Source organism: Oncorhynchus kisutch, linkage group LG11, assembly GCF_002021735.2.
Source record: "Oncorhynchus kisutch isolate 150728-3 linkage group LG11, Okis_V2, whole genome shotgun sequence".
Lineage (NCBI taxonomy): Eukaryota > Metazoa > Chordata > Actinopteri > Salmoniformes > Salmonidae > Oncorhynchus > Oncorhynchus kisutch.
In genome coordinates this window covers 51,378,117-51,401,050 of record NC_034184.2, presented here as the reverse complement: position 1 = coordinate 51,401,050, position 22,934 = coordinate 51,378,117, and the positions used below count along the sequence as shown (strand labels likewise).

Sequence of the window (22,934 nt, the reverse complement as noted above, 5' to 3'; positions counted from 1 at the left end):
ATGCATATCCTGGCTTCAGGACCTGAGCAACCGGCAGTTTACTTTGGGCACGTCAGTCAGGCGGAAATTGAGAAAAAAGGGGCCAAGTTAAGTACTGCAGTGCATCTCCTCCTCATGGACTGCACCATATTTGCCAGTTCTTGCTGTGAGATGTTACCCCGCTCTTCCACCAAGGCACCTGCAAGTTCCCAGACATTTCTTGGAGGAATGGCCCTAGCCCTCAACCTCCGATCCAACAGGTCCCAGATGTGTTCAATGTGATTGAGATCCGGGCTCTTCGCTGGCCATGGCAGAGCACTGACATTCCTGTCTTGCAAGAAATCAGGCAAGGAACGAGCAGTATGGCTGGTGGCATTGTCATGCTGGAGGGTCATGTCAGGATGAGCCTGCAGGAAGGGTACCACATGAGGGAGGAGGATGTCTTCCATGTAACGCACAGTGTTGAGATTGCCTGCAATGACAACAAGCTCAGTCCGATGATGCTGTGACACACCGCCCCAGACCATGAGGGACCCCCCACCTCCAAATCGATCCCGCTCCAGAGTACAGGCCTCGGTGTAACGCTCATTCCTTCGACGATAAACTCGAATGACCATCACCCCTGGTGAGACAAAACAGCGACTCATCAGTGAAGAGCACTTTTTGCCAGTCCTGTCTGGTCCAGTGACGGTGGGTTTGTGCCCATAGGCGAAATCGTTGCCAGTGATGTCTGGTGAGGACCTGCCTTACAAACAGGCCTACAAACCCTCAGTCCAGCCTCTCTCAGCCTATTGTGGACAGTCTGAGCACTGATGGAGGGATTGTGCATTCCTGGTGTAACTCGGGCAGTTGTTGCTATCCTGTACCTGTCCCACAGGTGTGATGTTCGGATGTACCGATCCTGTGCAGGTGTTGTTACACATGGTCTGCCACTGCAAGGACGATCAGCTGACCGTCATGTCTCCCTGTAGCGCTGTCTTAGCCGTCTCACAGTACGGACATTGTAATTTATTTCCCTGGCCACATCTGCAGTCCTCAAGCCTCCTTGCAGCATGCCTAAGGCACGTTCACACAGAAGAGCAGGGACCCTGTGCATCTTTCTTTTGGTGTTTCTTCAGTCAGTAGAAAGGCCTCTTTAGTGTCCTAAGTTTTCATAACTGTGACCTTAATTGCCTATCGTCTGTTAGCTGTTAGTGTCTTAACGACCGTTCCACAGGTGCATGTTCATTAATTGTTTATGGTTCATTTAACAAGCATGGGAAACATGTTTAAACCCTTTACAATGAAGATTTGAATTTATTTAGATTTTTAGAATTATCTTTGAAAGACAGGGTCCTGAAAAAGGAAAGTTTCTTTTTTTGCTGAGTTTATATTAACTCAAGACAAAGAGGAGTAATAAGTATGTTTATATTCTCTGTGAATTGATCTCGTGGTACCAGACCTTAACACCCTATTCTCATTTGAGAATGGCTGGAGTGGAGGCTAACTGGAAGCTAAGAGAAGGCCGTTTTATAAAACCTTAATGTTTGAGAGTTCATTCACTCTAGGGTCCTAAACTGCTATTTCAAAGGGCTAATGCAGCTGGTGGCCACACCAGATACCGACTGTTACCCCCCCCCCTCCTGCCCCCTTTGTTCAAAGACACATTATTCCATTTCTGTTAGTCACCTGTCTGTGGAACTTGTTCAGTTTATGTCTCAGTTTTTGAATCTTATGTTCATACAAATATTTACACATGTTAAGTTTGCTGAAAATAAACGCAGTTGACAGTGAGAGGGCGTTTCTATATTTGCTGAGTTTAAAACCCTGATAAAATGATTATTTGAATAATTTACAGTATACCTACTCATTCAAGGGTTTTTCTTTATATTTACTATTTTCTCAATTTAAAAATGATAGTGAAGACATCAAAACTATGAAGTAACACATATGGAATCAGGTAGTAACCCAATATATCTCCCAAATATATCTTAGATTCTTCAAAGTAGCCACCCTTTTCCTTGATGACAGCTTTGCACACTCTTGGCATTCTCTCTACCAGCTTCACCTGGAATGCTTTTCCAGCCTTGAAGGAGTTTCCACATATGCTGAGCACTTGTTGGCTGCATTTCCTTCACTCCGTGGTCCAATTCATCCCAAAACATCTCAATTGAGGTCGGATGATTGTGGGGGCCAGGTCATCTGAAGCAGCACTCATTTTCTCTCCTTCTTGTTCAAATAGCCCTTACACGGCCTGAAGATGTGTTGGGTCATTGTCCTGTTGAAAAACAAATTATAGTCCCACTAAGAGCAAACCAGATGGGATGGCGTAACGGTGCAGAATGCTGTGGTAGCCATGCTAGTTAAGTGTGTCTTGAATTCTAAATGAATCACTGACAGTGTCACCAAAAGCACCCCCACACCATCACACCTCTTCCTCTATGCTTCATGGTGGGAACCACACATGCGGAGATCATCCGTTCACCTACTCTGCGTCTCACAAAGACACAGAGTTTGGAGTGGTCGAATGTCCATTGCTCGTGTTTCTTGACCCAGGCTTCTTATTGGTGTCTTTTAGTAGTGGATTCTTTGCAGCAATATGACCACGAAGGCCTGATTCACACAGTCTCGTCTGAACAGTTGATGTTGAGATTTGTCTGTTAATTGAAATCTGTGAAGCATTTATTTGGGCTACAATCTGAGGTGCAGCTAACTCTAATGAACTTATCCTCTGCAACAGAGATAACTCCGGGTCTTCCTTTCCTGTGGCGGTCCTCATGAGAGCCAGTTTCATCATAGGGCTTGATGGTTTTTGCGACTGCACTTGAAGAAAGTTTCCGGATTGACTGACCTTCATGTCTTAAAGTTGTTAGGTTGTAATTATCAGAGTAAGAACTCAACGGACACTATGAAAGCTCAAATCAAGTTTATTCTTCCCAAAGGATCGAACAGCTGAACAGACAACAACATTTCACACAAGCACTGATATTGAACCCTTTCTCCTATGCTGTCTCCTCCAGATCTGAACAGCCAATGCATCGCTGTTGCTAGACAGAACCTTAGTGATATCTGTTCTTGCTCACTTCATCTGACCTGACCAGCCCCAATGTGCTCACTCCTCCCCAATTCACGTCTGTCATGGTGCCTGGTACCAGACTGCGTCTCTTCTCCTCCCAGAGGATCCCTGATGGCTAATAACATATCCTTACAAAATGTAAACGTTATACATTACCCTCTCTCCCTTAGTGACACGAATAAGTATATTTCATATTCTCAGAACCCGACAAAGTAATGATGGATTGTCGTTTCTCTTTGCTTATTTGAGCTGTTATATACAACCCCTACCTTGTCACAACACAACTGATTGTTTCAATGCAAAGAGTGTCATCAAGGCAAAGGGTGGCTACTTTGAAGAATCTCATCTAAAATATATTTAGATTAGTTTGACACTTTTTTTAAATTCCATGTGGTTATGTCATAGTTTTGATGTCTTCACTATTATTCTACCATGTAGAAAATAGTGAAAATAAAGAAAAACCCTGAAATTAGTAGGTGTGTCCAAACTTTGACTGGTACTGTATATTATGATAAAAGCATAATACTTACACCACAGACAGCCACTTGCATGATGGCATCAAAGCCTCCCTCTGGTGAGTCCAGGTTTCCAGAGATCTGCTGTCGTCCCACCAGGGTGTTGAACTCCTGTCCATTGCTGGTCAGCTTCAGGACGTTCTTATAGCTGAATGGACTGGTGCAGTTCTGGTCCCCAGTACAGGGGTTCAGCAGCTTGGCTGGGGTGGTGCTTATGTAAGGCATCACAGTCTTCTCAACGAAGGAACCAAAACCTGACAGAAAAGAAGAAGAGAAGATATCCAGCTCACATATACACTGTATTGGAGACAGGACACCAATTAGTTAGCTTCAGAACATCTTTACGAAGATAAAACTGGATATGTTACACATAACATTATGGGTATTGTAGAAAATGTATAATTATGCAATATGCACCCAAACAGCACTGAAAGCAGAAGATATCAAGTTGTTGTGGAGAAAAAGTTAAAAGAAATATGGACAACCCCATTCCTCATACCGGGGCGGATTCATAATCTTACCGATTCTGAAATCAGATGTGATCTTTGACATCTCCAGCATCAGCTGTGTTCCCAGGTTCTTTACATTTTCCAGATCATCCTTCATTGAGTAGGAGAGGTCCATCAGGTAGTAGAGGTCGATGGGGTAATCCTCAGCTCGTTTGAACTTCAGATTAAAAGACTGGGGTTCACCTACAGTATACAAACAGATAGGCAAGGTTAAACCAGGGACTGTGGATGAAAATTTGCACTTTTGCCAACTCTGGCACATTTACATTGATGTTAACACTGAAATGTTGATTAAGGTGAATTGTCCCTGTCAAATAAGCCTCTGGCATGGAAGAGTGCAAGGAGCACTCCTTCCTTCCACATAATAACAGCTGTACAGTTGATAGCTTAAACTCTCAAAGAAAATAGAGGATACTGTAACTAATCAACATAACAGTGAAAGACCACAGAAAATATCAGGAAACAGCAACCCTCAGCAAAATTGCTTCAGCAATGATCAAAACGGGAAGTTATGGCTGAAACAAAGTTAACTAAGACTACGTCCCAAATGGCACCCTATCCCCAATATAAGGCACTACTTTTGACCAGAGCGAAAAGTAGTAGAACTAAATAGGGAAAAGTTTGCCATTTGGGATGCACCCTTATCAAAGTTCCCACCAGATCTGAGGCTAAGGGTGAGTTTCTGGGGCTGGATCTGTGTGATATCCTCTGGTCTGAGTTTCTTTGCTCCCTTGTTGCGGTTGGTCACAGTCTTGTTCTTCAGGGCCTCTTGGCTGCCTCGGGGGTTCTCTACCTTGGCGCCACTGCAACCTCTCTTCCGCAGGGACTCTAGCTCGTCACAGCGGGTCGACGTGGCCTCACCCTGCTTAAGAAACTCCTGGGGGAGAGGGAGGAGGTTAATTAGTATCATGACAAATTGCATTATGCACTCAGAGGGAATCCACCCAAAATGTAAGGTCCTTATTTTCTGAAAATATATTTCCTACACTCCAAAGCAGGTTATAAACAATATTGCCTGACACACTAGTGTTGTAATTCCAAGGGACAGTTTAGATGACATACTTCTCTCCTTGATTGGATACGAGTTCTAATGCTGAGTCAGTTATAGTAACAATGCAGTAACAAAGTGATTGACAAATTCATATCCACATACTGGGTCTGTGCACCATCCACATTTCGCTCCCACTTGAATACACTCCCCACAGGACTTGGCATTGGCCTTGATGCACTCGTTCCCTTCTGAAGGTTGAAGAGAAGCAAACTCATTATATACTCCTAAAGACTAAGCAGGCAAAACGCCCCAGTGTTTACACATTGTTTAATTTAAAATTAGGAAAACTGTGTGGCTCAGAGAGAACAGTAATTGGAGCCAGAACGGAATATTCCGCTGTTCCATAGTTCTATGATGCCCTAACTACTAAGCTCCAAAAAGCCTAGGTGGAGATGCTTCTTCTTCTGACAAATAACATCATTACATTACAGCAGCATGCTCGCTTTGCTTCGACTCACCCATGGAAAATCAGGCTATTAGTCACCATTCTGTATTGTATGTAGGCCAACATCGTTTATGACATAATATGATTAGATGATGTACTGTGTAGTCAGTGTACAGAAACAGAACACTGATGTTGCTGTTGAGGATTGATTTTGTCTAACAAGGTGGAAGTTAAAGTAAGTAGGACAGAAACTTGAGATATGAGAGAGAATAACTTTACCTTGCTGAGCACTGCTGTAACAAATGACTGCTAACAATGTTGATATCAGAGGTAGTTTCAGGTTCATCTGAAAAATAAAACAGATACAACATCACAAGTTTAGTGTGAGGATACAGTAAAAGCTAGCAGTGAATACTGTGTTTTTGTTTACATTTGTAGTACAAATAGAAGACATTAGGCTGGATACCAGTTAATTGATATAGCCTTAGGGCCCAGAGCTATTGATGGTCAGGTGGTCACATGGTCTGGAGCCCTATATGGTGCCTTCAGAAACTATTCAAACCCTTTTCCTTTTTCCACATTTTGTCATGTTACAGACTGGATTTAAAATGGATTTAAATTGAGATGTTTAGTCACAGGCCTACACACAATACCCCATAATGTCAAAGTGGAATTATGTTTTTAGAAATGTCTACAAATTAATACAAAATGAAAAGTTGAAATGTCTTGAGCCAATAATTATTCAACCCCTTTGTTATGGCAAGCCTAAACAAGTTCAAGAGTCAACATTTGTTTAACAAGTCACATAACAATTTGTATGGACTCACTCTGTTTGCAAAAATAGTGTTTAACTTGATTTTTGAATGACTACCTCATCTCTGTACCCCCAAACAGATGCCTCACAGGTCCTCAAATGGTAGTTTCATTAAATAGTACCCGCAAAACACCAGTCTCAACGTCAACAGTGAAGAGGCGACTCCGGGATGCTGGCAGAGTTGCAAAGAAAAATACATATCTCAGACTGGCCAATAAAAGAAAAGATTAAGATGGGCAAAAGAACACAGACAAAGGACAGAGGAACTCTGCCTAAGAAGGCCAGTATGCCGGAGTCACGTTGAGACTGGTGTTCTGCGGGTACTATATATTGAAGCTTCCAGTTGAGGACTTGTTTCTCAAACTAGGCATTCTAAAGTACTTGTCCTCTTGCTCAGTTGTGCACCGGGGCCTCTCACTCCTCTTTCTATTCTGGTTAGAGCCAGTTTGCGCTGTTCTGTGAAGGGAGTAGTACACAGCATAGTGCGAGATATTCAGTTTCTTGGCAATTTCTCGCACGGAATAGCCTTCATTTCTCAAAACTAGAATAAACTGATGAGTTTCAGAAGAAAGTTCTTTGTTTCTGGCCATTTTGAGCCTGTAATCGAAGCAAAGAAACGCTGATGCTCCAGATACTTAACTAGTCTAAAGAAGGCCAGTTTTATTGCTTCTTTAATCAGAACGACAGTTTTCAGCTGTGCTAACATAATTGCAAAAGGGTTTTCTAATGATCAATTAGCCTTTTAAAACTATAAACTTCGATTAACTAACACAATGTGCCATTGGAACACAGGAGTGATGGTTGCTGATAATGGGCCTCTGTACGCCTATGTAAATATTCAATTTAAAATGTGCAGTTTCCAGCTACAATAGTCATTTACAACATTAACAATGTCAACACTGTATTTCTGATAAATTTTACGTTATTTTAATGGACAAAATAAATGCTTTTCTTTCAAAAACAAGAACATTTCTATGTGACCCCAAACCTTTGAAAGGTAGTGTATGTAATTTAGATATTTCTGTATTTCATTTTCCAAAGATTTGCAACAATTTCTAACATTTTGAATTTAGGCTGTAACATCTAAAAGTGGAATAAGTATTCAGACCCCTTGACTTTTTCTTTGTTATGTTACAGCCTTATTCTAAAATATTTTTTTCCAGCAATCTACACACAATACCCTACTGTAACAAAGCGAACAGGTTTAGACATTTTTGCAAATGTATTGAAATTAAAAAAACAAACACCTTATTTACATAAGTATTAAGACCCATTCCTATGAGACTCGAAATTGAGCTCAAGTGCATCGAGTTTCCATTAATCATCCTTGAGATGTTTCTACAAATTGATTGGACATGATTTGGAAAGGCACACACCTGTCTATATAAGGTCCCACAGTTGACAGTGCATGTCAGAGCAAAAACCAAGTCATGAGGTTGAAGGAATTGTCTGTAGAGCTCTGAGATAGGATTGTTTCGAGGGGAAGGGTACCAAAACATGTCTGCTGCATAGTAGGTCCACAAGAACACAGTGCCGTCAATCATTCTTAAATGGAAGGAGTTTGGAACCACCAAGACTCTTCCTAGAGCTGGCCGCCCGGCCAAACTGAGCAATTGGGGGAGAAGGGCCTTGGTCAGGGAACGAACCAAGAACCAGATGGTCACTCTGACTGAGCTCCAGAGTTCCTCTGTGGAGATGATAAAGCCTTCCAGAAGGACAACCAACTCTGCAGCACTCTACCAAATCAGGCCTTTATGGAATCAGACGGAAGCCACTCCTCAGTAAAAGGCACATGACAGCCCGCTTGGAGTTTGCCAAAAGGCACCTAAAGGATTCTCAGACCATGAGACCAAGATTAAACTCTTTGGCCTGAATGCCAAGTGTCACGTCTGGAAGAAATCTGGCACCGTCCCTCCGGTGAAGCACGGTGGTGACAGCATTATGTTTCGGGACAAGTCTCTGAATGTTCTTGAGTGGCCAGCCAGAGCCCGGACTTGAACCTGATATAACATCTCTGGAGAGACCTGAAAATAGCTGTGCAGCGACGCTCCCCATCAAACCTGACAGAGCTTGAGAGGATCTGCAGAGAAGACTGGGAGAAACTCCCCAAATATAGGTGTGCCAAGCTTGTAGCGTCATACCAATCAAACTTGAGGCTGTGATAGCTGCCAAAGGTGCTTCAACAAAGTACTGAGTAAGGGTCTGAATACTTATGTAAATGTGATATTAGTATTTGATCAAAATTACAAGTTTGCTAAAATGTTTAAACCTGTTTTTGCTTTGTCATTATGGGTTATTGTGCGTTGACTGAGGGGGGAAAAAAACTATTTAATCCATTTTAGAATAAGGCTGTAACGTAACAAATTGTGGAAAAAGTCAAGGGGTCTGAATGCCTCCCGAATGCACTGTAGATGTATAGGAGATGGGATGTATAGACATTATGGACAGTATGTGGATAGAACATTTGGTATTTCTGTAGGATACGAAGGATATATATATATATACAGAAAAAGTTGAATAGGATGGCATTGACTAGAATACAATACATACATATGAAGTGAGCAAAACAGTATGTACTTGTAAGGGGTGCGTAACTGGTGGCAGGGAAGTCAAACACAGGAGAGCAGAACTTGGTGAATATCCGGAGCAGTTTAATAAATAAACTAACGGCATACAAAACAACAAACACATGGGTACAAAACCCGTATCTCAGCAGTAACACATACAAATAAACAATTCCCGACAAGGACATGGGGGAAACAGAGGGAAAATATACAACATGTAATTAGGGTTTTGAAACCAGGTATGTGTGAAAACAAGACAAAACAAATGGAACATGAAAAATGGATCGGCGATGGCTAGAAGACCGGTGACGTCGACCGCCGATAAATTGGTCATAAAATTTGATCTGATCTTCATCAAGGTCACAACAATAGACAAACACAGTCTGCTTAAACTAATAACACACAAACAATTATAAGTTTTCATGTCTTTATTGAACACACTGTGTTAACATTCACAGTGCAGGATGGAAAAAGTATGTGAAACCTTGGATTCTGGTAGACCCTCCTTTGGCAACAATAACCTCAACCAAACATTTTCTGTAGTTGTGAATCAGACCTGCACAACGGTCAGGGTGAATTTTGGACCATTGCTCTACAAAAAACTGTTTCAGTTCAGCAGTATTCTTGGGATGTCTGGTGTGAACTGCTCTCTTGGGGTCATGCCACAGCATCTCAAATCGGGTTGAGGTCAGGTTTCTGACTAGGCCACTCTAGAAGGAGTATTAGCCTCTGTTGAAGCCATTCTGTTGTTGATTTTACTTCTATGTTTTGGGTCGTTGTCCTGTTGGATCACCAAACTTCTGTTGAGCTTCAATTGGCGGACAGATAGCCTAACATTCTCTTGCAAAATGTATTTTTTTGGACAGCAGTGGCTTCTTCCGTGGTGTCCTTCCATGAACACCATTCTTGTTTAGTGTTTTACGTATGGTTCTCATCTGGTGCTGTAGGTGTCCTGGAGGGCAGGCAGTGTGCCACCGGTGATACGTTGGGCAGACCACACCACCCTCTGGAGAACTCTGCGGTTGTGGGCGAAGCAGTTGCTGTACCAGACGGTGATACAGCCTTACAGGATGCTCTCAATGGTGCATCTGTAAAGTTTGTGAGGGTTTTACGGTCCAATAAAAAAATTTTCGTCATCCTGTGGTTAGAGGCGCTGTTGCACCTTTTTCACCACACTGTGTTAGTCTGTGTTAGTGGACCACTTCAGGCTGTCAGAGAAGTATACGCAGAGGAACTTGAACATTAAACCTCCACTGTGGCCCTGTCGATGTGAACGTTCTCCCTCTGCTGTCTCCTGAAGTCCACAATCAGCTCCATCATTTTGTTGATGTTGAGGGAGAGGTTATTTTCCCGGCACCAAGTGCCTTCACCTCCTCCCTGTAGGCTCTCGTCATTGTTGGTAAGCAGGCCTACTGCTGTTGTGTCATCTGCAAACTTGAGGATTGAGTTGTAGGCGTACGTGGCCACGCAGTCATGGGTGAACATGGAGTACAGAGGGGGCTGAGCCCCTGTGTTGAGGATCAGCGAAGTGAAGGTGTTGTTTCCTACCTTCACCACCTTGGGGTGGCCTGTCAGGAAGTCCAGGAACCAGTTGCACAGGGCGGGGTTCATACCCAGGGCCCTGAGCTTAATGATGAGCTTGGAGGGTACTATGGTGTTGTAGGCTGAGCTGAAGTCAATGAACAGCATTCTTATATGTATTCCTCTTGCCCAGATGGGATAAGGCAGTGTGCAGTGTGATGGCGATTGCATAGACTGTGGATCTATTAGGGTGGTATGCAAATTGGAGTGACATTGAAAACGGGCGAAGAAGGATTTTTGCTTGTCCGGGAGCAAGACGTCAGTGTCCGCAACGTGGCTGGTTTTCCCTTTGTAATCTGTGATTATCTGGAGTCCCTGCCACGTACATCTTGTGTCTGAGCCTGTTATGGCTCTCGTTTGTGGAATGACCGGACCAAGGTGCAGCGTGGTAGGCGTACATCGTGCTTTTTATTGATGACATCAAAAGCAAAATAACAACGACAAAAACGAAAGCGCACAGTTCTGTAAGGAAAATCAACTATACAGAAAACCCAAAAGGAAAATGACAACTTCTATATGATCCCCAATCAGAGACAACGATAGACAGCTGCCTCTGATTGGGAACCATACTCAGCCAAAAACACAAAGAAATAGAAAACAGATTTTCCCACCCGAGTCACACCCTGACCTAACCAAACATAGAGAATAATAAGGATCTGTAAGGTCAGGACGTGACAGAGCCATTGAATTGCGACTCCACTTTGTCGCTGTACTGATGTTTGATTGCCTTACGAGGGTATAACTGCACTGTTTGTATTCAACCATATTCCCAGTCACTTTGCCATGGTTAATGTGGTAGTTGGCGCTTTCAGTTTTGCTCGAATGCCGCCATCTATCCTCGGTTTTTGGTTTGGGTAGGTTTTAATAGTTACAGTGAGAACAACATGCCCTATACACGTCCTGATGAACTCAGTCACTGTGTCAGTGTATACGTCAATGTTATTCTCAGAGGGAACCCAGGAACATATTGCAGTCTGCTTGATCAAAACAATATAGAAACTTGGATTCCGAATGGTCAGACCAGCGTTGAATAGACCTTAGCACAGGTACTTCCTGTTTCAGTTTCTGCCTATAGGAAGGGAAAAGCAGGATGGAGTCATGATCTGATTTGCCGAAGGGAGGGCGGGGGAGGGCCTTGTAGCAATCTGGGAAGGGAAAGTAACAATGGTCTTGAGTTTTTGAAGTGTGAGTACTACAGGCAAAGTGTTGATAGAACTTCAGTAGTGTTTTCCTCACATTTTCTTTGTTTAAGTCCCCGGCTACAATAAATGCAGCCTCAGGATATGTGGTTTCCAGTTTGCACAAAGTCCAGTATAGTTTCTTGAGGGCCGTCGTGGTATCGGCTTGAGGGGGAATATACACGGCTGTGACTATAACCGAAGAGATTTTTCTTGGGAGGTCATATGGTCAGCATTTGATAATGATGTATTCTAGGTCAGGTGAACAAAAGGACTTGAGTTCCTGTATGTTATCACAATCACACCATGAGTTAATCATGAAACATACACATCTGCCTTTCTTCCCAGAGAGTTCTTTATTCCTGTCTGCGTGATGTACTGAGAACCCAGCTGGCTGTATGGACGGGGACAGTATGTCCGGAATATATGATTCTGTGAAACAGAGTATGTTAAAGTCCCTGATGTGTCTCTGGAAGGAGAACCTCACCCTGAGTTTGTCTACTTAATTGTAGACGAGCTCATGTACTTAGGAGCTAGATAAAGAGCTGCCATGTCTATCAACGCCATCTTCTGTAATAGTACTAGGCTATGATACTGTGATGTAATATGAGAGGAAGATTTGTTTAGCTAACGTTGCCTCTGTACACAGGTTTGATCCCTGCTAGCTAACATTAGCAAGCTAGTTAGCTCATAATCAAGCAAACCTGACAACATGTTTGATGCATGTTGCCAGCTTGCTTTCAATAATGTTTCAACTCAAACTGGATAGCTATTGCCCTTGTTTGTTGTAATTATTGGGCAAAGAAACACCCACATTAAACCACACCTCCAAGACAACTCTTGTTTAACTTCAGTCATGGCCGCTAAGCATTTCTTAATGAACATTAAAGAATAACAAGGCCAAATCAGGAGGTGCAGTCGCCCTTTAACAGTTTGAAGAATCTGCTAAGTGGGCAATGCTACGGGAAAAGGGATAAGCACAGCATACATCACAGAATCCCCTAGGGTGGAAGAGGGGGTTGAGAGTGGAAGAGGGGGTTGAGAAAGCACTGGGTGGAAGAGGGGGTTGAGAGTGCACCAATATGGAGAATTTAGAAGAATTTATGTCCAACTTCCTGTCTCAGTTCAACACACCAACCCCAGGGATTAGACCTCAGGACAATCCTCTGCAAATGCCTATATACTGAGGACATCCGTCCAACATAGAACTGATAATCATCAGCATGCTGAACTTGTGTACAGTAATGCACATGGTTTCCAATAACGCTGGTACGACCAGCCGGGCCAGAGATAAAGAAGCTAGTTATGAATTCGGATTCCTCCCCATTTTACACACCATTGAAATGTGTGGTAGGGACCTGTCATAGGACCAAAATATACAGTTTACCCCTGACCTGTCAATGACACCAATCGCTAGGCAGAGTTACTGCATTAAGAGTGCTGCTGTATTTTCAGTGCTTTACATGGGGAGGGGGAGTTCTGGCAGTCAGTACTGTATGGTGTTGAGTGACGCATTCCTTAGCGCCTCTGTGTGTGTGTATGCGTGTGTGTGTACTCCATCATGTTCTATACAGAGCCTAGCTGCACAGACAGCCTGTCTGCGACCCCAAGATTAGACTGAATAGCTGACTTGCTGACAGACTGACTGATAGACTGGCTGGCTAACTGGCTGAACTTAGAAGAGCTGAGAGCCACAATTAGTTCTTCTGCCATGGCATTACCCAACTTCTGTGTTGCAGAAATGCAACTGACCAAAGGTCCTTCAGTCAGGTTAAGGCCAACAGCCCATGGCTCCAAACTCTAAAGGAATGTATCCTAGACCTAATAAATCTAAGCTAATAATCTATAATGTGATTCAGTTGTTGTGAAGTCTTTATGTTAGAGACTAAATGTTGTAAATGTCGCTACTTTAGCTGAGTGCTTCAGCAAAAGTTTAAGTTCACGCAACACCGATTTGAGCCCAAAATGTCTTGCACCTACTTTGTACCAGCTCAAATAATCATCTGAGATCTCTGGACAGTGTAAATGAAGATAATTTATATGTTTTTGGTCAGAACCAAAACCACAGCCCCTGTTATTTTCTCAAACATTCCTGTTGGTTTGACTTTTAGTCCAGTACAGAGTTCCAAGGAAACGTTCGAATGAGAAAATATGCCTGTAAAATGCCAGCGAGGTGTCAAGTGAGAAAAACAACAAGGTTACTTCTATTCTATGAAGCTTAGCAGCTGGAGACAGGAATGTTCTTCAAGTCTTCAGAGGGACTAGGGACATGGCAGCAAAACAAAAGATAACATTTAGACCAACACAAGGGTTATCGAAGATGATAACCCTACACAATACTGCTTTTGAGAGGTTGCATCTTTTTATTTTTTACATTTTTATTTATCCGTTATTTTACCAGGTAAGTTGACTGAGAACACATTCTCATTCACAGAAACAACCTGGGGAATAGTTACAGGGGAGAGGAGGGGGATGAATGAGCCAATTGTAAACTGGGGATTATTAGGTGACTGTGATGGTTTGCGGGCCAGATTGGGGATTTAGCCAGGACACCGGGGTTAACACCCATACTCTTACAATAAGTGCCATGGAATCTTTTAATGACCTCAGAGAGTCAGGACACCCGTTTAACATCCCATCCGAAAGACAGCACCCTACACAGGGCAGTGTCACTAATCACTGCCCTGGGGCATTGGGATATTTTTTAGACCAGAGGAAAGAGTGCCTCCTACTGGCCCTCCAACACCACTTCCAGCAGCATCTGGTCTTCCATCCAGGGACTGACCAGGACCAACCCTGCTTAGCTTCAGAAGCAAGCCAGCGGTGGTATGCAGCTCATGAGGGTAACTTAACTGAAGAATCAGTACCTCCTGGAAAGATCTTTCACTGGGCAGATATACAACACAGGGGCCAACAGGATGGAGGGGGGGATTGAGACTATTATGGGAACTTGACTTAACAACCAAATTGCTGAAAGTATTTGCCTCCTCTGGGAGTGGAACAAAAACAGACAGATCTCCAGTTAAACTCAAGCATGTCCAAAACCAGACATAGATCACTGGTGCTTAGACAGCGTGGTAGTGGGGCAGCTCCCTCAAACACCATCATCCAGGTGGTACACGTACACGTACACACACACACAAACATACACAAACATACACACACATACACACACAAACCCTCTCATCAACTCATTGCGGTGTTCAAGAGAGGAGAGGTGACACATGGTGGTCTGTCTGTGGAGAGTACCATGACTAAAAAGGACACGACCTGAGCTCTCAGGCAATTCTCTGGGACAGGATACTTTCAGGATACTTTCAGCAGGATAGCAGCTGCCTGCCTGGTGCCTGCACTTCATTGGGGAAACCAGAGCACTCACAGCCATGTTCCTGAGCCGAGTAGAGCTTCCATATTTGGACAGGCACCAGTTGTCATGCCCATCTCTCCTACAACGTTCCAACGTTCCCTCTACCTGGTATTTTCCCCATGATAACCACCCTTTTCCTTCAAAAAACATACAGCCCACTCGGAGCACTTTCCCTGTTTTTTATTTAGCTGGCCTCTCGGCCAGGTCTCTCTTGTAAAAAAGGTTTTCTAGGACCTCAATGGAGCTTCCTGGATAAATAAAGACACATTTAAAAAAATTTAAAAAGCTGACCAATCGTGTATAAAGCTGGATGGGAGAGGGTTAAAAACAATCTCTGCATGTCTAGATTGTTGAAAGCTGTGTGACTCTAAGCATCAGATTGAGATTGAGTCGCTCGCAGGCCTTAGCCACGACAGGCTTTATTTGTCAGCTCCTCTGCTTTAGAAATATCTACACGTCAGCAAATGCTTCCTAGCAGCAGCAGCAATAATAGTAGAGTCACAAATCCCAAGCTAGCTGCTTTTCTGGGTAAAGCAGAGAGAGAACTTGGCAGTACTCCACTGTGACTATGCTCCAGAGAGAGCTTGCATTGGGATTTCTCCTTCTCCAGCCATGAAAAGAAGGAATGGAAAAACAGGAAAAGAAGGTTTTGTAACAGGGAAAGGGCTGCCTTAAACCCAGAGAAAATAACTTTTACAGTGACTGCGCCACTTTGGTCCCTCCCTCCTTCTCCCTCCTCTGTATGCTCCTCCCCCATCTCAACAGACCCTCTTATGACAGACAAAAGCAATGGGAGAATCTCATATGCATTTCCTTGATTTCTCACGTCCTCTGTCCTCGCCTCCTTCTCAACCCATCGGAAGAGAAGGTCAGAGGGGAAGGGACCTATTCCCTGAGTAGGAGAGGCTGAGCCGAGACGATCCTGATAATGTCTTCACTGTCCCAAATTGCCAGCATGCTTTGAGAGCCTGTGTAGATCCTACTAATGAGAGCTCTTCAGTCACAGAATAGAATAAAGAATGGAATAGAAATCCGCCATGTTAAAATATAGCCTACACGAACACAATTCCACTGGAATATCCCCAGAAAGGTCACTCAATGTTTGAAAGCTGATTCCAGTTGCAATAACAACAGATGTTTTAAAAATAAAACTTTGTGAAGAATATTGACTGGAAGGTACTTCAGCTCCCTGCAGTCCTTCAAAAAATCTATAGCACTTTCGCCTTTCTAGTGCGTTTTCAATTAAGCCTATTTTTGTCTCCCCTCCCCTTCAAAAATACATCTGCTTCTAGTCTTGCAAAACTAATAATTCTCCTAATAATACAATTCCCCAGTTGAAATTGTCATTAGGCCTATAACAAGGACTACTAGGCCAAAAAAAAGAACAACCCAAAATATCTGGAGCATGGCCAAGTTCACACCACTCCCGTCAGTGCTGACTATTTCTGACTCGCCCATATGGTTTTCACCCTCCCGACAATAATCAACCATCTCACAGACTAGGCCTATGAGCAATGATGCTTAGTGTAAGAAGCATAAATCCCCCAAAAGTATCCATTTGCCATACCATCTCAAATGATGAATCCATCAAATCATTCAGGCAAGGGGAAATATAGAGACATTTGATTTCATCTGAATCTTAGCTAACGGATAGCAATCACATCCATACACAATCCATTTCTGTGCTACTCATAGTACTTGAGTTTCTTTCCTGTCGCACACCCATGGCCCCAACGAACAGCTGAGCTATGATAATGAGTACACCTGTACAGAGATAAAATAAGGGAGATGAATACTATGAGCCTGGGGGCTTGCTCTCTGGGCTGGAGTTCAGACCAGCAGCAGTTGCCAGCAGCAGTTGTAGTCAGACCTGGGTTCAAATACTATTTGTAATCAATTAAATACTTTGAACCTTTGATCTCGAATGCCTGGAGTGTAAGATGGGTGGTGTTTGCCGTTTACAGTCTATACTATTGGTCCATTAAGCCAGGCAAGCTCAATCAAGCATATTTTAAATGATTTCAAAATAGTATATGAACCCAGGTCTGACAGGAGTACAGTGAGACATCTCTCTCTGAATTGGCCCTTCCTTTGCTGGAACACAGGAAGCTCATCTCAATCACACAGGAAGATAGCCGACATGCTGCCTGGCAATAGGCCACATCTTTAAATCTATCCATCCACAATGATTTAAGTTCTGGAAAACACAGCGACACATCACAGCAACAAGACCATTCACTGCTACCGCAACCACCCAGAGCTTATCTTTAATGGATAATAGTGGCAGAAATTAATGTCAGAGAAGGTCTCGCAAAAATAATAAATTCATTTGACAAATAAGGATGTTTGGGTAGCTATTCGAAGTGTCATGGCAGAAGACAGATGACCATTAAAGGGGTCAATATTTACTGTGAGAAGTGATTGATCAGTTTCTCAAAGCCTTGATGTTGGAGCAGGATCAACACAGATGCTCATATGGGGGATTAGTAAAGTCCCTCAGCCTGCCGTAGAAAATCCTGCTAGCTGCCTGCTACTGTGTTCCCAGTTGAGCTAAGGACTAATTTACAAAAGTTGTTAAAGATGTTAATAATAAGCCACTAATAATAGAAGTTGAATAAAGAGAAAACAATACCTTAAATAATCCATAAAAAATTGATCATTCTTGTGCATTTTATATTGATAGAAAAACCTCTGTAGCCTATCTGGCATTAGCGCGGAAGCTTTGGGGCCTAACTATACGCTTGCCAAATAGCCTATACGCCAATCAGAAAATGCTTTTGAGAACGGGCAGAACAAGTGAACTTCGATCCACGGAGGCAAAAAGGACAATGGTGGAGTTCAATAATTCAATAAGAAAAAATCTTTGAAATGAAGAGTTCAAAATAAAGAGAAGGAAGGGCAAGAAAAGTCATGTTTGGGAAAGATTTAGTGAAGTGGTAAAAGAGGAGGATGGCAGTGTCTGCCGATACCATAACTCCACCTCACCTCATGGGGCACACTGTTCACGACGTTAACGTCAGCCAACCGCTCGCCCACATGACCCCATACACGCCGCCTGCCAGGTACAGTTGAAACCAGGATTCATCCGTGAAGAGCACATTTCTCCAGCGTGCCAGTGGGGAGGATGTCAAGCACACAGATGAGCTTCCCCCGAGACGGTTTCTGACAGTTTGTGCAGAAATCCTTAATTTGTGCAAACCCACAGTTTCATCAGCTGTTCGAGTGACTGGTCTCAGACTGGTCTGCAGTTGATGAAGCTGGATGTGGAGGTCCTGGGCTGGAGTGGTTACATGCGGTCAGCGCTTGTGAGTCCCAGTGGGCGTACTGCCAAATTTAAAATTACGTTGGATTACGTGGCTTATAGAGAAATGAACATGAACAACAGTCCATGCCAATTGCACGCTCCCTCAAAACTTGAGACATCTGTGGCATTGTGTTGTGTGACAAAACAGTCAAATTTTAGAGTGGCCTTTTATTGTCGCCAGCACAAGGTGCACCTGTGTATTGATCATGTTGTTTAATCAGCTTCTTGATATGCCACACCCGTCAGGATTATCTTGGCAAAGGAGAAACGCTCACTAACAGGGATGTAAACAAATTTGATTGAGCTTATGAGTATGGGAAAATTCTGGGATCAGCTTATGAAACATGGGTCCAACACTTCAAATGTTGCGTTTATATTTGTTTCAGTGTATTTATGACATTCTGGTGAGCAAGGGTTATTTAGTCTTATAGGGCAACATGTAATGACAGAAGAGAAGCTGCATGTATCCAATTATAGACAATATAGACAACTATAGATTATAGACAACTATAGACAGTGAAAACTCACTGTATTAGCCTAGGAATTAAATCTCTGCAGGCCTAGAACAGTAAGCACTCACTACTTCCTCCTGGAATCGTTGGGGGAAAAAAGGTCAACTTTCATTGCAAGGAAATATGTAATTGTTTTCAGAAGCTGCAATTGAATATTGTGTTGGGTTTGCATTCTTCTACTCACCTGAAATGGCACAAAGCATTGATTCTTCATCCATGTTATGTCTTACTAAAGCAAATGAAAAGCTAGCATTTGTAACAAGGGGAAAAGCCATTTTGAACAGAACTGCATTGAATCCTACAGCCTACAAACCTTTACATTTCTGGGCTATAGGCTAAAGGAAAATATGCAACTAAGTGACCATGCATGACCCTTGAGGTCTCAGAATTCTGTAGGAACAGAAGCTTCTAAGCGAGGACCATGCAGAGTCCCTTCAATGCCCTTTAAAGATCAACATTTAACAAATATCATTCATGTAGCTTGAACACAGGCACTTTGTTAATTTCGGTATACTCGTGCATAGAGTATAGATACGAATACCATGGCAACGACGGTCTGGTAAATGTTAGGTAATCCGTTATCTTAAACAAAGATATACTGTATGGTGTAACTTTAAATTAAAACAAATGTAAACTCCTCCAAAATAGAACGTTCATGTAGCAAAGCACTGTAAAAAAAGTAAAAAAATGTGCAAGGCCTCAATTCCACTTAAAGCCCTCCAATGTTCAAACTGTCATAACAATAAACAACATCTGACTACACACAGACTGAGATAATATGGCTGCACAGAGCCTGAGATCATCCCACTCTATTATTTACTAACAATATAAGGAGTTTGGCCCATTTTCAACACAGACCTCCTGTAGCCTTGCCAGGTTGACTAAACAAAGGCTCTGTCCCAAATGGCATCCCCTATGGAGGCACCCCTCCATTCCCCGATGGACCCCGGTCAACAGCAGTGCACTACATAGGGAATAGGGTTCCACTTGCACAACCTTAACCACACCCTTTCTCGGAGTGGTTTTGATGGCGTTTTTAGACCTGGACGTGGAAATCACAAAATGGCTCCGTCAGAGGGGAGTGGCAGGGCCTTAGGGCCACACTCTATGTAAACTACCGAGGAGGTCAAACCTAAACTCAAAGCCCTAACCCGCAATTTCCACACACAAAATGGCAATTATAACCCAGACAGCACACATACTTTTATAAGAGTGGAAATCAATCCGATATAGGCTTGACCATAGAAATCCTATAACTCACGGTTCTATATGTAATCCAATGGCTAAAACACAGTAAATCATGCCTATTCTTATACCTTTATCTCATTCAGATACACTGCAATAGAGCACAGTTTATTTCTAACATCAGCATGAGATGATTTCATAATTAGACTGAAGTAGGACTAAAAATCAAGTTGAGAACTTATAATGAATTCTAAATTTGTCCACTCTCCCACGGTTAAAGTCCTTAGGTGATTCCAGGATGTGCTAGTTAGAGCAGACAGTGATTTACTGACAAACAAAACATGATAACCACATTGTTATCATATGTTTGTTGTAGTCAGACGACTCCTTGTTGTGTGTTATGGGTGTAACAGGCAGGCCTTGTACTACTTGTTTTCTAAACAAATCTCCCCTTTCAGCACAAATCATGTGTTGGAGTAGCAGCAGATGTAGTGCACATTCATCACTTCCATCTCAGAGGGACAGGAGGTCTATGTCTCACACACACAAAACATTACATGACTCCCAGAACGGCAGGGCGGGGTCTTCTGTCAGTGAATCTGTAAATCAGATGAAAAGCCAGCCCTCCAGCAGCTGTTATCTGGGGTTGGAGGTCACATCCATTCAGCTGGTAGATCCCCAGCCTAGCATCTCCTACAGTACCTACTGTCTCCATCCTCCATCTCTCCTAACACACACACAATGTCCCACGTGTAAACACACACACCCATTCTCTCTTCTTCTCCCTCAATTAGCCCTAACTCATTCTCCTCCTCCCTTCCTCTACTTTCCTTCCTCCCTCATTCCACCACTCCATTCCCTTAATTAAACTCTAGCCACACTGAGAAGTCAGCTCGCCTCAGCCAGCTGTATTTACAAGGTTAAAGAAAACCACACAAACACAACAGACATCATACCTGAGATTAAATGGGGGCATTTTTCTGCTTGATCCAATTAATGTGACAGCCTGCACAGTGCACAACATCTCACTCCTCCTTCCAGAAATAAAACAATTTTTGCATACACATATTTAGCAATGTTATTAGGGGTGTAGCAAATTGCTTGTGTTCCTAGCTTCAACAGCAGAGTAGTATCTAACAATTCACAACAGTACACACAAATCTAAATGTAAAAAATGGAATTACGAAATATATAAATATTAGGACGAGCAATGTCGGAGTGGCATTGACTAGAATACAGTAGAATAAATAATATACATATGATATGAGTAAAACAGTATGTAAACATTATTAAATTGACTAGTGTTCCATTATTAAAGTGTCCAGTGATTCCATGTCTATGTACATAGGGCAGCAGCCTCTAAGGTGCAGGGTTGAGTAACCGTGTGGGAGCTGGCTAGTGTCCGTGACTAAGTTCTGGGCAGGATACTGGGTGGAGGCCTGCTAGTGATGGCTATTTAACAGTCCGATGGCCTTGAGATAGAAACTGTTCTTCAGTCTCTCGGTCCCAGCTTTGATCTACCTGTACTGACCTCGCCTTCTGGATGATAGTGGGGTGAACAGGCTGTGTTCGCTATTGGCCATATACCACACCTTCTCCGGCCTTATTGCTTAAATATACCACGCCTAAGGGCTGTTCTTAGACACAATGCAGAGATCCTCGAAGCAGCCCTTTGCAGTGGCATATTAGTCATATACTACAAACCTCAGAGGTTCCTTATTGCTATTATAAACCGGTTACCAACATAAATATAACAAATACAAGTACAAATATACCACAGATTTCAGCCAATCAGCATCCAAGAGCTAAACAACCCGGTTTATTATCTATTATAGACCTGTGGCCCCCAATGTAGGACAGGCATAAAGCACAATAGCCTATCCAACTCACCTACAAACACGGCAAGATTATCATGAGGATGACATTCGTTGTTGAATGAAAAAAAAACATGGAAGGCAAAATTGTCAGATGAAATGTTGTTCGAAACACTACTTAAAAACAATATACTGTCCAAAATATATTTCTCTGTACCAGATCATGTGAAGATTCAACCTCAACTACAAAAAAAAAGACAGATTGAGATCCATCTGGAACAAATATTCTCTCTCCACCCAAAATATTTATTCTGGTCCAAATTGGAAGACTGCCAAGATCCTACTGTCTGCCTGTAAAAAAAATTGAATTCTAGATAGGATATCCATCATCCAAGTCCTTCATCCATGTGGAAAAAGAATAGACTTTGGTTGGAGAGTAATCAACGAACGGATAAAAACAGGGTTCATACAATTATAAAATTATAACATTTACCTTCTCCTCGTGATTTATTGCCGAGTCAACATACGTAAATGTATATATCCTTTTTAAAATATCCGTAGTGATCCGCTACCCAGCGTAGACACAGCAACAATTGCCTTGTTGGCAAAGGGAGCTACTTTCTCCTCCTGCAAAAAGTCACGGTCGATTTACTCCCCCACGGGTCATTCCTTAAACAGTTACTCCATTGCGAAAGGGAAAAATATTATCTACTATTTGGTTGTATAAAAGTGTACTTATTAGATATATTTAGTATTTTCCAGTAGCCGCGAACCTCTTTTTCTTCGCAAAATTAGATGAAGAGACAAGTCCGCAGTGCCCTCCCCTGAACGAAGCCCCAATTTCACAGGAAAAACCGGGTGACGTCATGAATTTAAGACACGCCCATATTCTATTACAGGCTATTATCCGTTATTATGGATATGGCTACTGGTGACATGTATGAGCATAATGAAAGTTCTCCCAAAACTAACCCTGGTATAGCCCCCTCTTGTCAAATCAATTTCCTGAATGTTGTGTATGGATGGGTTTTTGTTATGTAGCCTATTACGTAGCCTGTTCAGTCTCTCTCTTTTATAAGGTACCTACTTTTTAATGGATATCGTATGTAAAAAAAAAAATA

General features: G+C 42.6%; 1 protein-coding gene across 2 annotated transcripts in view; it reads right to left on the bottom strand.

Annotated features, from left to right (window-relative positions):
• Positions 1-22,676, bottom strand: part of LOC109899549 (integrin beta-1) — a 43,317-nt gene extending 20,641 nt beyond the window's left edge. The window contains exons 1-6 of one of the 2 annotated variants that reach the window (XM_020494886.2): positions 22,307-22,676; positions 5,774-5,840; positions 5,212-5,297; positions 4,716-4,935; positions 4,071-4,241; positions 3,565-3,803 (exon numbers count right to left, since the gene is read on the bottom strand). In XM_020494886.2, the coding sequence (XP_020350475.2) occupies positions 3,565-3,803; positions 4,071-4,241; positions 4,716-4,935; positions 5,212-5,297; positions 5,774-5,840 (783 nt within the window). In that variant the 5' untranslated portion in view covers positions 22,307-22,676. The remainder of the gene's footprint in view (positions 1-3,564; positions 3,804-4,070; positions 4,242-4,715; positions 4,936-5,211; positions 5,298-5,773; positions 5,841-22,306) is intronic. The other variant, XM_020494883.2, reaches the window with a different exon arrangement.
• Between the last annotated feature and the right edge of the window lie 258 nt (positions 22,677-22,934).